Consider the following 15482-nt stretch of genomic DNA (forward strand, 5'->3'; position numbering starts at 1 on the left):
AGCAGGTGGTGATGGTGGCAGAGGGGGATAGTGGCAGAGGGGGGTGGAGGCAGTCTGGCAGAGGGCGGTGGTGGCAGGGGGTAATGGTGGCAGAGGGGGGTGGAGGCAGGGTATGATGGTGGCAGAGGGGGATTGTGGCAGGGGGTGATGGTGGCAGAGGGGGATAGTGGCAGAGGGGGATGGAGGCAGTCTGGCAGAGGGGGGATAGTGGTAGGGGGTGATGGTGGCAGAGGGGGATGGAGGCAGGGTGTGATGGTGGCAGAGGGGGGTGGAGACATGGTATGATGGTGGCAGAGGGGTCAGTGGCAGAGGGGGATGGACTGGAGCAGGTGGTGTTGGTGGCAGAGGGGGATGGACTGGAGCAGATGGTGTTGGTGGCAGAGGGGGATGGACTGGAGCAGGTGGTGTTGGTGGCAGAGGGGGATGGTGGCAGAGGGGGGTGGACTGGAGCAGGTGGTGTTAGTGGCAGAGGGGGATGGTGGCAAAGAGGGGTGGAGGCAGTCTGGCAGGGGGTGATGGTGGCAGGGGGTGGAGGCAGAGGGGGATGGAGGCAGTCTGGCAGGGAGTAATGGTGACAGGTGATGGAGGCAGGAGGTGATTGGACTAGATAATTCCTTATTATGTCGAAAATACCAAAAATATGTTTTTTTTACCTTAAAATCTACCTTAAATCACATTGCTATTTGCTTAGCATACCTGTTTGTAGCCTAAATACTGAAATTTACACCTAAAAATGTAATTTTGGAACTTTTGTGAAATGTCAGTAAAAACGTGGTGGTGCCAGTAAATTTTGGGTGTTGTGCCAGTAAATTTCAATCTGGTAGGTTGGCGACACTGAATATGACTTTCATCCAATCATCCACAGTCCACGATTGCCTTTCCTTAGCCCATTATAACCTTGTTTTTTTGTGTTTAGGTGTTAGAGATGGCTTTCTTTTAGCTTTTCTGTATGTAAATCCCATTTCCTTTAGGCGGTTTCTTACAGTTCGGTCACAGATGTTGACTCCAGTTTCCTCCCATTTGTTCCTCATTTGTTTTGTTGTACATTTTCTGTTTTCAAGGCATATTGCTTTAAGTATTCTGTCTTGACGCTTTGATGTCTTCCTTGGTCTACCAGTATGCTTGCCTTTAACCACCTTTCCATGTTGTTTGTATTTGGTCCATGTTTTAGACACAGCCGACTGTGAACAACCAACATCTTGTGCAACACTGCGTGATGATTTACCCTCTTTACCTACATACTAACAAGCAGATTTAATCTGATGCAGGTGTTAGTGTTTGTAAAGAAAATTTACAGGGTGATTCCATAATTTTTTACTCAGAATTGAGTGATTCCATAATTTATTCCCTGTGCTTGTTCTATAAATCTAACTGTTACTGGCCACCACAATCATTTTTCTTGATTTCTTTTAGTGTTTCTTAAAGCCAGAAAGTTGCCATTTGAAATGCCTTTAGTTTTTGGCCATGTCTGTGATCTGCTTTTTTTTCTACAACAATAAACAACTGAAGGAACATCCTCAGGGACTGGTGATTCCATAATTTTTGCCAGGGGTTGTATAAGATGAATTTGTCTGGCAGGTGTCTAGGAACAGATAAGAACAGTCCAATAAAAGGTCAGAGGAGGCCAGACACCCAGTCCTCCATGGTCTTTTCATCTGTGTTCTTTTTTTCAGTAAAGGACCAGAATGGCCAACCATGGAACTTCAGAGTGATTCAAAAATCAGAACTGAAGATTGGAGCTTTGGAATACAGCACCAACCGCTACAAAATGTACAAGGGAATGTACGACAAAAACTTTGTATTGATCAAAGTCATGCTGGGGGACCTGGAGACCGACAATGAGTAAGTCACCCAGGAAGGGCAAAGGGCAGCGATGAGGCAGACACCCAGAGCAGACAAACACAAATCATCTTCTAACCAATCTGATGGCAGTAGGTTCTAAATGATTGTTGTGGGCAACCCCAGTCTACCCATCGTCATTATTATCCCCATGGAGCGCATTTAATTATGGAATGACATTCTTTGATGCTTGGATAAATACATAATATTATCTGTGATTTCTTATCTTATCCAGGGTTGTAAAGGATACATACTTTAAAGAGTGCGAGATCATGAAGAAATGCGAAAGTCCTGACATTCTGCAGGTTTTTGGCATTTGTAGTGAGGAAACGAGTGAGTAAAATAACTTGGCTTCCATGTAACATTAAAATAAGAGATGCGTGTCTGTCTGTCCTTGTCCTCCGCCTTTCTTTTTTCTGCTTTCCAGTCTCTGTTCCTGTCCTTCATCTCTGTCCCGATTTGTTTGTCTCTGTCCTGTTCTCCTCCTCTGTCCACATATACTGTCTTTTCCTGTGCTATCTCTCTTCTCCTCTTTGCAACTCTCTGTTCCTGTCTACCTTCTCTGTTCTTATTTTCTGTGTCTGTTCCTGTTCCTACTCTGTCCTGATTTTCTTTTATTTGTCCTGTTCTCCTCCTCTGTCCACATCTACTGTCTTTATTCCTGTCCCGTCTCTCTTCAACTGCGTGTAACTCTCTGTTCTGGTCTCTAATATATGTTTCTGTCATCCTTTTGTGTTCATAATATGTGACTGTTCCAGTCCTCCTCTTCTCTCTCTCTTTTGCTGTCCCAGTCCTTCTCTGTCTTGATTTCCTTGTCTTTTGCCCATCCTCTGTTCTGTGTTTCTGTTCTGCACTCCATATCTGCTCCCATTGAATGTGACAGACACAACCAGGACAGAAGCTTTTGGGGGGACTAGGGGCAATCCCCCTACCCACTGATTATGGCCCATGCATACCTCCCAACTTTTGAACTTGAGAATTAGGGACATTTCAGGGAGAGAGTGACCCGCGGCATACGTATCGCACTGCAGCAAAAAGTGGGTGTGGCCAAACACGATAGTGGGAGGGGCTTAAGAGCAGTGGTTAAACAAAACCTGGGCTTCCCTGTACCTATAAAGTATGCTTTGATTGCTGTGCCACAAGCTGGAGTCTCAGGGATTCATATAAACCTTAACACAATCATTTAGAAAATACATACGGTTGTGTATATACTGAAATTAGACAGAGAGCTTATAATAGAGGACCTGAGGAACCTGGGAAGAAGCCAAGGTATAAGTACTGTACATAGTAGCAAATAGGGGAAAAATCCTGCGAGCCACACTAAATCTTATGCTTGGTGGAAAACACTACCCAGCTGAATGCGTTAAACCCATCTCATAAGCGTGCAAAAGGTAAATACAAAAGAAAAATACACTGCGCTAGAGTGTGGTAAATGTGCTATATGATATTATAGCAAGCCAAAACTGCTGCGCGTATATAAACGCATGTGACCATAAGTATATGTAAGTAATATACCCCCACAGGGTAAGTAAAGTTATTGAGTGATCAGTGCTTATAAATGAGTAATCAAATATGAAATATGGTAAAAATATATAAACGCATTAAAGTGCATATGTGCTAATAAGTATATCTAATTACAATAATATTCAAGTGCATAAATACATAAATGTAGATAAATTCCAAAAAAGTGCTTGGTGCCAAATAAATTTAAAAAAATCCAAAAAAGTGCTTGGTGCCACACAGTTCAGGTGAAAAAAACAGTCCTTAATGGAAACAGATCATATAGTAAACTGTGAAATAAATAATGAAAGTGCTTATGCGTGATGTCCACTGGTGATGTAATTAAACATGCTCATAACCTCTTAGTGCCGCAGGCCATGCAATAGTGCAATCGATAGTGCAATCCGGTGAGCCCCAAGGTAATTTGCTCACCTCAGGACGTTTTGACTTAGTCTCTAAACAAAGTCAAATCACGCTTTTGAACCATCCCAGGGCTCTATGCAGATCACAGGATCCCAGGCTCCAATGCAGTATAAACAGATGGATGAGAAGAAAAACTATATAGTGTAATACCGTTTAAAATTTATTCAGAAAACAAATGCACTCCCCAAATGGGGTGCTCACAATCGTAAGGTGCATCAGTGAACCGCTCTATACAAAGCATACGGCCACTGTAGCAGTGAGGGTATGGTGTGCGTCTCATCAAATGACAGATCCGCTGCCTCTTGCTCTGTCCTGGCCCCCCTCCCCATATGTGTGTTCGAGGGATCACGTGCCTTCATCAGGGCGATTTTACAATATTTCATATTTGATTACTCATTTATAAGCACTGATCACTCAATAACTTTACTTACCCTGTGGGGGTATATTACTTATATATACTTATGGTTACATGCGTTTATATACGAGCAGCAGTTTTGGCATGCTATAATATCAAGTAGCACATTTAGCACACTCTAGCGCAGCATATTTTTTTTTTTGTATTTACATAGTAGCAGCATGGCGTGGCTGCTTGGCACGCACCAACAGGGTGATTAGTGGAGTCCAGTACCGGAACTTGTTCTAGTACCTGACTCCGCTGCAGGACTCAGTCCACATTCGCGTGACACTGGGATTTGCTTGAAATTCTGGGATGGTCCCGGTGAATCCGGGAGGGTTGTGAGGTATGCCTAATGAGGAGACTGGGAATTTAGTTTGCTTTTCCCTGTCAAAGCATGATAAAGAGCTCAGTTTAGCCTCTGATCCCATGGAGAGAGCAGATCATTCTCTAATTGGATTCATTCTCTGAATAAGGACAATAAAGCTTCCCTTCTGGAGTGGATGGAAAGGTGTGATATTAAAGTAGAACTATAGGCAAAACTTTTATTTTATTTTGGTAAGAGTAAGGGAGGGATATAACCCCTGTTAGATTTTTTTTTGCCATATGTGCCAAACAGGAAGTGAGAGGAAATCCCTACAAATGAAGAGAATTCCTTGGAGACCCCAGGTCACCAGAATTAGTGTCCCCTTTTCTGGGGACAACCCAAAATTTGGGGTTTTCTTTTACTTTCAATGTTAATGGTAAACAGGACAAAAAGAGAGGGGGAATCGCCCTAATGGGGGCACAGACAGCAATACAACCTGACAAGTCTTCTAATCCCTCTCCACTCTATCCAAAACTAAAAAAAAAGTTTTGCCTTTAGTTATACTTTAATATTGTACAGGTTAATGGTCAGAGGCAAGTTGTTTAATTAGCGTACTGTGTATATTTATGTTGGCTGTTCCTTAGCTATGGTAATTATATTCCTGTTTACAGTTTGCATTGTTAGGGTAATGTGATCAGGCTCTACCTGATCTTGTGTGCTATATATACTGTGTGAATTTACAATAAAGTGAGTTCCAGTTTGCGTCTAAGCTAGCGTCGTCTAGTCCTCGAGTGTAATGCTCAGCTATAATACCTGATTCCTAGTTCCAGAGTGGAGGAAGCTATATCTTGATTAAGGCACCCAAGCTGGGTGCTGGACGGTCCGTCACACCATCGTTCTTCTCTGTCCTGATTTTCTTGTCTGTATCCAATCTTCCTCCTCTGCCCTTATCTACTGTCTTTGTTCCAGTCCTCCTTCTCTGTCCTCAGATTCTTCAACTGTTCTTGTCCTCCTTCACTCCCTGTTTTGCTTTCTAACATCTGTTCCTGTCCTTCTCTGCCATGATTATTTTGTCTCTGTCCTCTCATTCTCCTCTGTACTCATCTGTCTATTCCTGTCCTCTCTATTTCTCTCTCCTCCTTTGTGCAACTATCTGCTCTAGCCCCCCACATCCATTCCTATCCTCATTCTCTGTGACATATCCTGTCTCTATTCCTGTCCTCCTCCTCACTCTGTTCTGCTTCCTAGTATCTGTCCCTGGCCTTCCCTGACCCAATTTTATCGTCTCTAGCCCATCCTCCTCCTTTGTCCTCAACTCCTGTCTTTGTTCCTCTCTAACTCCTCTGTCCTCATCTGTAGTCATTATTCCTGGCCTCCCCCTCCGTTCTCATCTACTTTTATTGTTTCTATCCTTCTCCTCTGTCCTCATCTACTATCTTTGTTTCTGTCCTCCTCCTCAGTCCTCATCTACTGTATTTGTTCCTGTTCACCATCTCTGTTCTCATATTCTTTGTTTGTTCTCTTGGGCCCTGTCCTACTTTTACTTTTCTTATCTGCAACTCTCTATTGTTTTTACTGTATATCTGTCTCTGTCTTCTCTTTGTGTTCTGTTTTCCTTCTTTGTTCCTGTCCTTGACTGTCCCGATTTCCTTCCTCCTTCTCTCCTCTTCTATGCAGTCCTCTGTCCTTGTTACCCGTTCTTATCCTCATCTTCTCTGCATCCCTCTGTCCTGGTCTCTTGTCTTTGCTCTTATACTCATCCTCTCTTCAACATCCTCTTTTAATCACGTCTGGTCCCATCATTGTCCCCTCTCCTCTTTTTGGGAGTTTGGTTCCGGGTCACCTGTTTTCATCCTCATCCTCTCTCCTCCTCTGTTTCAGGTGAAGGACCCCGCTACTCTCTGGTGACAGAGTACTGTGAGCGAGGGACATTACGTAACATGCTACAAATAGTGAAGGACCTGAACTGGGGGAAGAAACTCATGATGGCTCTTGATGCCTCCAGAGCTCTGTACTGGTGCATGTTATTTTATCATTCTTATGGTTATGTGGCCCTATAGGTGTCATTCAGAGTGCAGATGAATTGGCTGATCTTGCAGGAATAATGTCAATTTTCAGCACTACTTACACTGTGTTCTTGATTTTCAGCATACACCACAAAGTTGCTAAAGCCACGTACTATTCAGGCAGAAATAGGATGCACCACTCAGAGAAGAAAGCCATCCTCCATGGGAGTCTGAGCAGCCGCAAGTACCTGGTGAAAGGCGACAAACTGAAGGTAACCCAACCCTCTACCAATAGTTTCTCTTTGTTGTGGAGTTCCCCCATTACCACTTGTCCTATGGGGGATAATGTGAATATTATACCAGCTCGCTCTCTAGCAGTGAGAAAATGGCTAATTGGGCATAATTTGGACATTTTCACTTAGGGGTGTACTCACTTTTGTTGCCAGCTGTTTAGACATTAATGGCTGTGTGCTGAGTTATTTTGAGGGGGCAGCAAATTTACACTGTTATACAAGCTGTACACTCACTACTTTACATTGTAACAAAGTGTCATTTCTTCAGTGTCGTCACATGAAAAGATAGAATAAAATATTTACAAAAATGTGAGGGGTGTACATACTTGTGAGATACTGTATCTCTACCTATGGACCCTCCTCCCCGTCACCTAGTTTAAAAGCTCCTCTAACTTTTCAGCCATCTTCTCTCCCAGTCGATCTGCACCTTCCCCATTTAGGTGCAGTCCTTCCCTGCTAAAGAGCTGGTAACCGACTGGGAAGTAGGGCCAGTTCTCCAGGAACCTGAACCCCTCCTTTCTACACCAGCTCCTCAGCCACTTGTTTACTTCCCTAATTTCCTGCTGCCTCTCTGGTGTGGCTCGAGGTACCGGTAGTATTTCTGCGAATACTACCTTGGAGGTCCTATTCTTCAATTTAGCTCTTAAGTCCCTAAAATCATTTTTAGGACACCCCATCTTCTTTTGACTTTGTCATTGGTGCCAACGTGCTCCATGACAGCCGGGTCTTCCCCTGCCCCTCCTGGTAATCTGTCCACCAGATGTGCCGAACCCAAGCGCCCAGTAGACAACATACAGTTTGGCACTTTAGGTCTTTGTGACAGTTTGCCCTCTCTGTCATTCTGAGAACTGAGTCCCCTACCACCAGAATCTGTCTTTCCTTTCCCTTGGCTTGATGCATACCTGGAAATCTCTGAGCAACGTTTAAGCAAACACTTCAGAAAAAAATCAAGACTATTCTCATGTTAGACTGGCACACCCGAGCGCCAGTAAGAGGAAAAAATGTAAAAAAAAAAAAAATTAATGATTTTAGGGACTTAAGAGCTAAATTGAAGAATAGGACCTCCAAGGTAGTATTCGCAGAAATACTACCGGTACCTCGAGCCACACCAGAGAGGCAGCAGGAAATTAGGGAAGTAAACAAGTGGCTGAGGAGCTGGTGTAGAAAGGAGGGGTTCAGGTTCCTGGAGAACTGGCCCTACTTCCCAGTCGGTTACCAGCTCTTTAGCAGGGAAGGACTGCACCTAAATGGGGAAGGTGCAGATCGACTGGGAGAGAAGATGGCTGAAAAGTTAGAGGAGCTTTTAAACTAGGTGACGGGGAGGAGGGTCCATAGGTAGAGATACAGTATCTCACAAGTATGTACACCCCTCACATTTTTGTAAATATTTTATTCTATCTTTTATTGTGACGACACTGAAGAAATGACACTTTGTTACAATGTAAAGTAGTGAGTGTACAGCTTGTATAACAGTGTAAATTTGCTGCCCCCTCAAAATAACTCAGCACACAGCCATTAATGTCTAAACAGCTGGCAACAAAAGTGAGTACACCCCTAAGTGAAAATGTCCAAATTATGCCCAATTAGCCATTTTCTTGTGGAGTTGTTGTGGAGTTCCCCCATTACCACTTGTCCTATGGGGGATAATGTGAATATTATACCAGCTCGCTCTCTAGCAGTGAGAAAATGGCTAATTGGGCATAATTTGGACATTTTCACTTAGGGGTGTACTCACTTTTGTTGCCAGCTGTTTAGACATTAATGGCTGTGTGCTGAGTTATTTTGAGGGGGCAGCAAATTTACACTGTTATACAAGCTGTACACTCACTACTTTACATTGTAACAAAGTGTCATTTCTTCAGTGTCGTCACATGAAAAGATAGAATAAAATATTTACAAAAAATGTGAGGGGTGTACATACTTGTGAGATACTGTATCTCTACCTATGGACCCTCCTCCCCGTCACCTAGTTTAAAAGCTCCTCTAACTTTTCAGCCATCTTCTCTCCCAGTCGATCTGCACCTTCCCCATTTAGGTGCAGTCCTTCCCTGCTAAAGAGCTGGTAACCGACTGGGAAGTAGGGCCAGTTCTCCAGGAACCTGAACCCCTCCTTTCTACACCAGCTCCTCAGCCACTTGTTTACTTCCCTAATTTCCTGCTGCCTCTCTGGTGTGGCTCGAGGTACCGGTAGTATTTCTGCGAATACTACCTTGGAGGTCCTATTCTTCAATTTAGCTCTTAAGTCCCTAAAATCATTTAATTTTTTTTTTTTTTACATTTTTTCCTCTTACTGGCGCTCGGGTGTGCCAGTCTAACATGAGAATAGTCTTGATTTTTTTCTGAAGTGTTTGCTTAAACGTTGCTCAGAGATTTCCAGGTATGCATCAAGCCAAGGGAAAGGAAAGACAGATTCTGGTGGTAGGGGACTCAGTTCTCAGAATGACAGAGAGGGCAAACTGTCACAAAGACCTAAAGTGCCAAACTGTATGTTGTCTACTGGGCGCTTGGGTTCGGCACATCTGGTGGACAGATTACCAGGAGGGGCAGGGGAAGACCCGGCTGTCATGGAGCACGTTGGCACCAATGACAAAGTCAAAAGAAGATGGGGTGTCCTAAAAATGATTTTAGGGACTTAAGAGCTAAATTGAAGAATAGGACCTCCAAGGTAGTATTCGCAGAAATACTACCGGTACCTCGAGCCACACCAGAGAGGCAGCAGGAAATTAGGGAAGTAAACAAGTGGCTGAGGAGCTGGTGTAGAAAGGAGGGGTTCAGGTTCCTGGAGAACTGGCCCTACTTCCCAGTCGGTTACCAGCTCTTTAGCAGGGAAGGACTGCACCTAAATGGGGAAGGTGCAGATCGACTGGGAGAGAAGATGGCTGAAAAGTTAGAGGAGCTTTTAAACTAGGTGACGGGGAGGAGGGTCCATAGGTAGAGATACAGTATCTCACAAGTATGTACACCCCTCACATTTTTGTAAATATTTTATTCTATCTTTTCATGTGACGACACTGAAGAAATGACACTTTGTTACAATGTAAAGTAGTGAGTGTACAGCTTGTATAACAGTGTAAATTTGCTGCCCCCTCAAAATAACTCAGCACACAGCCATTAATGTCTAAACAGCTGGCAACAAAAGTGAGTACACCCCTAAGTGAAAATGTCCAAATTATGCCCAATTAGCCATTTTCCCTCCCCGGTGTCATGTGACTCATTAGTGTTACAAGGTCTCAGGTGTGAATGGGGAGCAGGTGTGGTAAATTTGGTGTTATTACTCTCACTCTCTCATACTAGTCACTGGAAGTTCAACATGGCACCTCATGGCAAAGAACTCTTTGAGGATCTGAAAAAAAGAATTGTTGCTCTACATAAAGATGGCCTAGACCATAAGAATATTGCCAAGACTCTGAAACTGAGCTGCAGCACAGTGGCCAAGACCATACAGCAGTTTAACAGGACAGGTTCCACTCAGAACAGGCCTCGCCATGGTTGACCAAAGAAGTTGAGTGCACGTGCTCAGCGTCCTATCCAGAGGTTGTCTTTGGGAAACAGACGTATGAGTGCTGCCAACATTGCTGCAGAGGTTGAAGGGGTGGGGAGTCAGACTGTCAGTGCTCAGACCATACCCCCGCACACTGCATCAAATTGGTCTACATGGCTGTCGTCCTGGAAGGAAGCCTCTTCTAAAGATGATGCACAAGAAATCCTGCAAACAGTTTGCTGAAGACAAGCAGACTAAGGACATGGCTTACTGAAACCATGTCCTGTGGTCTGATGAGACAAAGATAAACTTATTTGCTTCAGGTTACCAAATAACCAGGTTAGGAGTACAAAGGCAATTGTGTCTTGCCTACAGTCAAGCATGGTGGTGGGAGTGTCATGGTCTGGGGCTGCATGAGTGCTGCTGGCACTGGGGAGCTACAGTTCATTGAGGGAACCATGACTGCCAATATGTACTGTGACATACTGAAGCAGAGCATGATCCCCTCCCTTCGGAGACTAGGCCGCAGGGCAGTATTCCAACATGATAATGACCCCAAACACACCATCAAGACGACCACTGCCTTGCTAAAGAAGTTGAGGGTAAAGGTGATGGACTGGCCAAACATGTCTCCAGACCTAAACCCTATTAAGCATCTGTGGGACATCCTCAAATAGAAGGTGGAGGAGCGCAAGGTTTCTAACACCCACCAGCCCCATGATGTTGTCATGGAGGAGTGGAAGAGGACTACGCCCCCTAAAAAGTCACAGTCCCAGCATGCCCAGGGACTGTGACATCATATGGGGGCGGGGTCTCCGCCTATATAAGTCACAACGGAGCCCTCAGAGACCAGTCCAGCCGGAGAGAGCGTCGTGTCAACATCTGGGGAAGAGAAGAGAAGACAAGAAGCCCAGAAGTCCGGACCTCTGCTGGCAAGAGAGCTACCTGAAGACAGCGGAGGGGCCGGCCAAAGACCTGGAACACCGGGAGAAGAGGCCGGAGAGAGCGGAGAAGAACCAACCGGACGCCGGGAGAAGATGAACCGGAGGGACCCCCGAAGCCGGAAGAAGACCCCCGAAGCCGGAGGAAGATTCCCCCCCCCGGAGCTGTTTAATAAAATATTTTAAAAACCTGTGTTGTGTTTTATTATTTACACTTTTTCCCTAGGTGAATGGGTAGGGGTACCATGTACCCCATACTCATTCACATAGGGTGGGGGGGCCGGGATCTGGGGGCCCTCTTATTATAGGGGGCTCCCAGATTCCGATAAGCCCCCTGCCCGCAGACCCCGACAACCAACGTCCAGGGTTGTCGGGAAGAGGCCCTTGTCCTCATCAACATGGGGACAAGGTGCTTTGTGGTGGGGGGGGCACCGCAAGGCGCCCCCTCCCCCAAAGCACCCCCCATGTTGAGGGCGGTTGGTACGGTTCAGGAGGGGGAGGGCGCTCGCTCGTCCCCACCACCTTTCCTGACCAGCCGGGCTGCGTGCTCGGATCGGGGTTTGGTATGGATTTTGGGGGGGCCCCCACGCCGGTTTTTCGGCGTAGGGGGGCTTCCCCTTAAAGTTCCATACCAGACTTAAGGGCCTGGGATGCCCCCCCACAATCGCCGCAATAGGAAAATTTGTTTTTCCTATTGCAGCGAGCGCGAGATGCAGTAACCTGCTCCTCCGTCGTATCTGGTCCGTCGGACCAGCATACAGACGAACGGGCTTTCCGTCAGGAACTGAGTCCGGCGGAGTTACGACGTAAAGATTTGAAGCAAGTTTCAAATCTAAAGTACGTCGGATTTCCGTCCGAAACGGTCCGTCGGAAGTCCGATGGAGACCACACACGGTCAGATTGTCCGCCGGATTTGGTCCGGCGGCGTCCGTCGGACTTTTGCAGGTGAAAAGTCCGACCGTGTGTACGCCCCATTAGACAACAGAGACTCCATGCATACATCCCCCAAATCATCTCCTCTTCGGGACAGAGGAAAGTTTTACCCACCCAGATTGCCAACGAATTCCAGGCCTACTATTCCTCTCAGTACAACCTCCCAAAACAGCATCACAGTGATGCTGCTATAAGGGATTACTGTACTCAATCAAATATTCCCAAGCTCTCACAGGCTATGGAAGAACCCATCACTTTGATGGAGTTGCAAGGCGCCATTAAAAATATGAAACCGGGTAAAGCACCAGGACCAGATGGATTCACCCTTCAATATTATCAAACCCTACTGCCGATTTTAGGCCCATACATGCTAAAACTTTTTAATAGTCTTACAGAGAGTAGCAGGTTACAGAGAGACACCTTAAGTGCACACATTTCCCTTATTCCCAAAGAGGGAAAGGATCCATCTACCTGCAGCAGCTATAGGCCCATATCTCTTTTGAACATAGATCTCAAACTCCTTACTAAAATATTAGCTAACAGATTATCCCGACATATGACAGATCTGATACACCTGGACCAGGTGGGTTTTGTCCCCTCTAGGGAAGCTAGGGATAACACCACTAAGGTGCTTAATCTAATACATAGGGCCTCTATAACCAAGACCTCTTGCATTTTTCTCAACACAGATGCCGAAAAGGCATTTGACCGGGTGAGTTGGGAATTCATGGCCTCGGTCCTTAAACATATCGGACTTGGTAGGCACATGCTGAAGTGGATATCTAACATTTATTCCATACCGACAGCCCAGGTCAAAGCTAATGGAATCCTTTCTGACCCTTTTACCATCTCCAATGGTACCAGACAGGGCTGTCCCCTATCACCTCTTCTCTATGCCTTAGTACTTGAGCCAGTGGCGTCACTAGGGTTGGTGTCACCTGGTGCGGTAATACATGGTGTCACCCACCCACCCCCGGCACTAAGCAGGCTAGTGGGTCGGTATGGTTCCCCCCCCCCCCCCTTAACCTACCACAATAGATGGAGCTGGGATGTGATTGGGGTGATGGATGGAGCCGGAATTGGATCGAGGGGGATTGGATGGCGCGGGGATGGGATCAGGGGGGTGGATGACGTGGGGATAGGATCAGGGGGGATGGATGGAGTGGGTATGGGATCAGGGGGGGATGTATGGAGCCAGGATGGGATCAGGGGGGTGGATGGAGCCGGGATGGGATCAGGATCAGGGGAATGGCTGGAGCGGGTATGGGATCGGGGGCTGGGTGGAGCTGGGAAGGGATGGGGGGAAAGAATGGAGCCAGGATGTGATCGGGGGAATGGATAGAGTGGGGATGGGATCGGGGGAATAGATGGAGCCGGGATGGGATTGGGGATGGGATCGGGGGGATGGATGGAGCAGGTATGGGATCAGGGGGATGGATGAAGCCGGAATGGGAACGGGGGGATGGGTGGAGACGGGATGGGATCAGGGGGGATGGATGAGTGGGTATGGGATCAGGGGGGATGGATGAGCGGGTATGGGATCAGGGGGGATGGATGAGCGGGTATGGGATCAGGGGGATGGATGGAGCCGGAATGGGATCAGGGGGGATGGATGGAGCCGGGATGGGATCGGTGGGTGGGTGGAGCTGGATGGGATTGGGGGGTGGATGGAGCCAGAATGGGATTTGGGGGGTGGATGGATCCGAGATAGGATCTTTGATTTGGGGGGGTGAAAGGATATGTGCTAGGGGGTGCTTTGGGAGGGGAGAGGAATTGCGCTGGGGGGAGGGGGGTCAAACTTCAAATCTGCCCTCTCCTACTTCTAGTACAAGTCCTCTCCAACCCAAAACAAAGAGCACCCCCTAGCACCTATTCTCTAACCCCCCCTAAAATCACTCCTGGCAGCATAATTGTTACCTGCCAATGTCCCCAACCACTATGTCCCCCTCCTCTGCAACACTCCTGTTGCATACCTCAGGGCAGGTGCTGTAGCATGGATGGTGTCCATCCACATCCTCGGGTCTTCCTCTCTGCCTGTGTACACCACGTCAGAGCCAACTCAGCCAAGGAGGAAGCTACCGTGAGTGCAGCCGCGGCCGCGCCATGTGGAGGTGTGTGTGAGGACGGTCGGATCCCGGGCAGCCAGTCTATCTCTGCCTCACTCCCTCCTCCCCCACTCTCCCCGCAGATCGCATAGAGCAGAGGAGAGGAGGAGATCACGGAAGGGAAGGAGGGAGCCGAGGCGGCGGTGCCCCTCTCAATGCGGCGCCGGTGCCAGTCTGAGCCGGGTGTCACCCGGGTGCGGGCCGCACCCCTCGCACCCCCATAGCAACGCCACTGACTTGAGCCCTTCTTATGTACGATACGTCGGAATCCAGACCCCCCTGCAATCTATATTTAGCTTTAAATGGTCTGAAACCCACTTTACCTATTTAGGGACTAATATACCCAGAGACCTGAAACGCACATTTGAATTGAACTTTCCACCAATGCTGTCTAAAGCAAAAGGGATGCTCGAAGAGTGGGGCAAAGGCCTCCATTCCTGGTTTGGAAGGTGCAATCTACTGAAAATGTGCATTCTCCCGAAATTTTTTATATTTATTTCAACCACTGCCAGTTAGGATACCCTGCCTATATTTTAAACAAGTTCACTCAATGTTTGTTAAATTTATTTGGTCACAAACGAAACCTCGAATACGCCGACGTTACCTGACGCTACCGAAACATTACGGAGGTCTGGCCCTCCCTGACGTGAAACACTATTACCAAGCGGTACATTTAGGGAGAATTATCGACTGGAACAGACATGATCAAACTAAATTATGGGTTCAAGTAGAACTCTCCCAGGCAGGTGTCCCGCTAAAGAGAGCAATCTGGTGCTATGATACACTCCCCTCAAGCATGACTACACATCCTATCATAGGCGCCACGTTATATGTGGGCTCGATAGTAATTAAAACCACCTCCCTGACCTCCAAACAGTCCCCATTATTCCCCATCTTAGGCAACCCGGCATTTCCACCGGGACTAGACTACTCAGAATATGAAACGTTGTGAACAGAGGGTAAAGATTGCGCTTCACATTACATAGAAGGAGATCATTGGACCTCAATCCACTCACTGACGAAAGACACTGGGGATTTTCAATTATCTTTTTAAAAGGTGATCCAACTACACCATTTCATCCACTCAATACCAGACCCCACATATTTTAAACGTGACCTGACAACCCTAGAAGAGTATTGTAGGGATCAAGGAACATTATCCCAGGTACTCTCCAAAACATACACTTTGCTTAATACCCCGGCAGAATAACCGGATTTGCTGTTTCTGCAGAATTGGGAGAATGATCTACAATGTACCTT

General features: G+C 46.7%; 1 protein-coding gene across 2 annotated transcripts in view; it reads left to right on the top strand.

Moving 5' to 3' along the window:
• The window catches only part of LOC141112687 (mixed lineage kinase domain-like protein), a 74423-nt gene that overhangs the window by 38230 nt on the left and 20711 nt on the right, over positions 1-15482 (top strand). For both annotated transcript variants that reach the window (XM_073605692.1, XM_073605691.1), the window contains 4 exons: positions 1674-1842; positions 2075-2172; positions 6345-6480; positions 6612-6741. In XM_073605692.1, the coding sequence (XP_073461793.1) occupies positions 1674-1842; positions 2075-2172; positions 6345-6480; positions 6612-6741 (533 nt within the window). The remainder of the gene's footprint in view (positions 1-1673; positions 1843-2074; positions 2173-6344; positions 6481-6611; positions 6742-15482) is intronic.

This window comes from Aquarana catesbeiana, linkage group LG11, assembly GCF_042186555.1.
Source record: "Aquarana catesbeiana isolate 2022-GZ linkage group LG11, ASM4218655v1, whole genome shotgun sequence".
NCBI classification, from domain to species: Eukaryota; Metazoa; Chordata; class Amphibia; order Anura; family Ranidae; genus Aquarana; species Aquarana catesbeiana.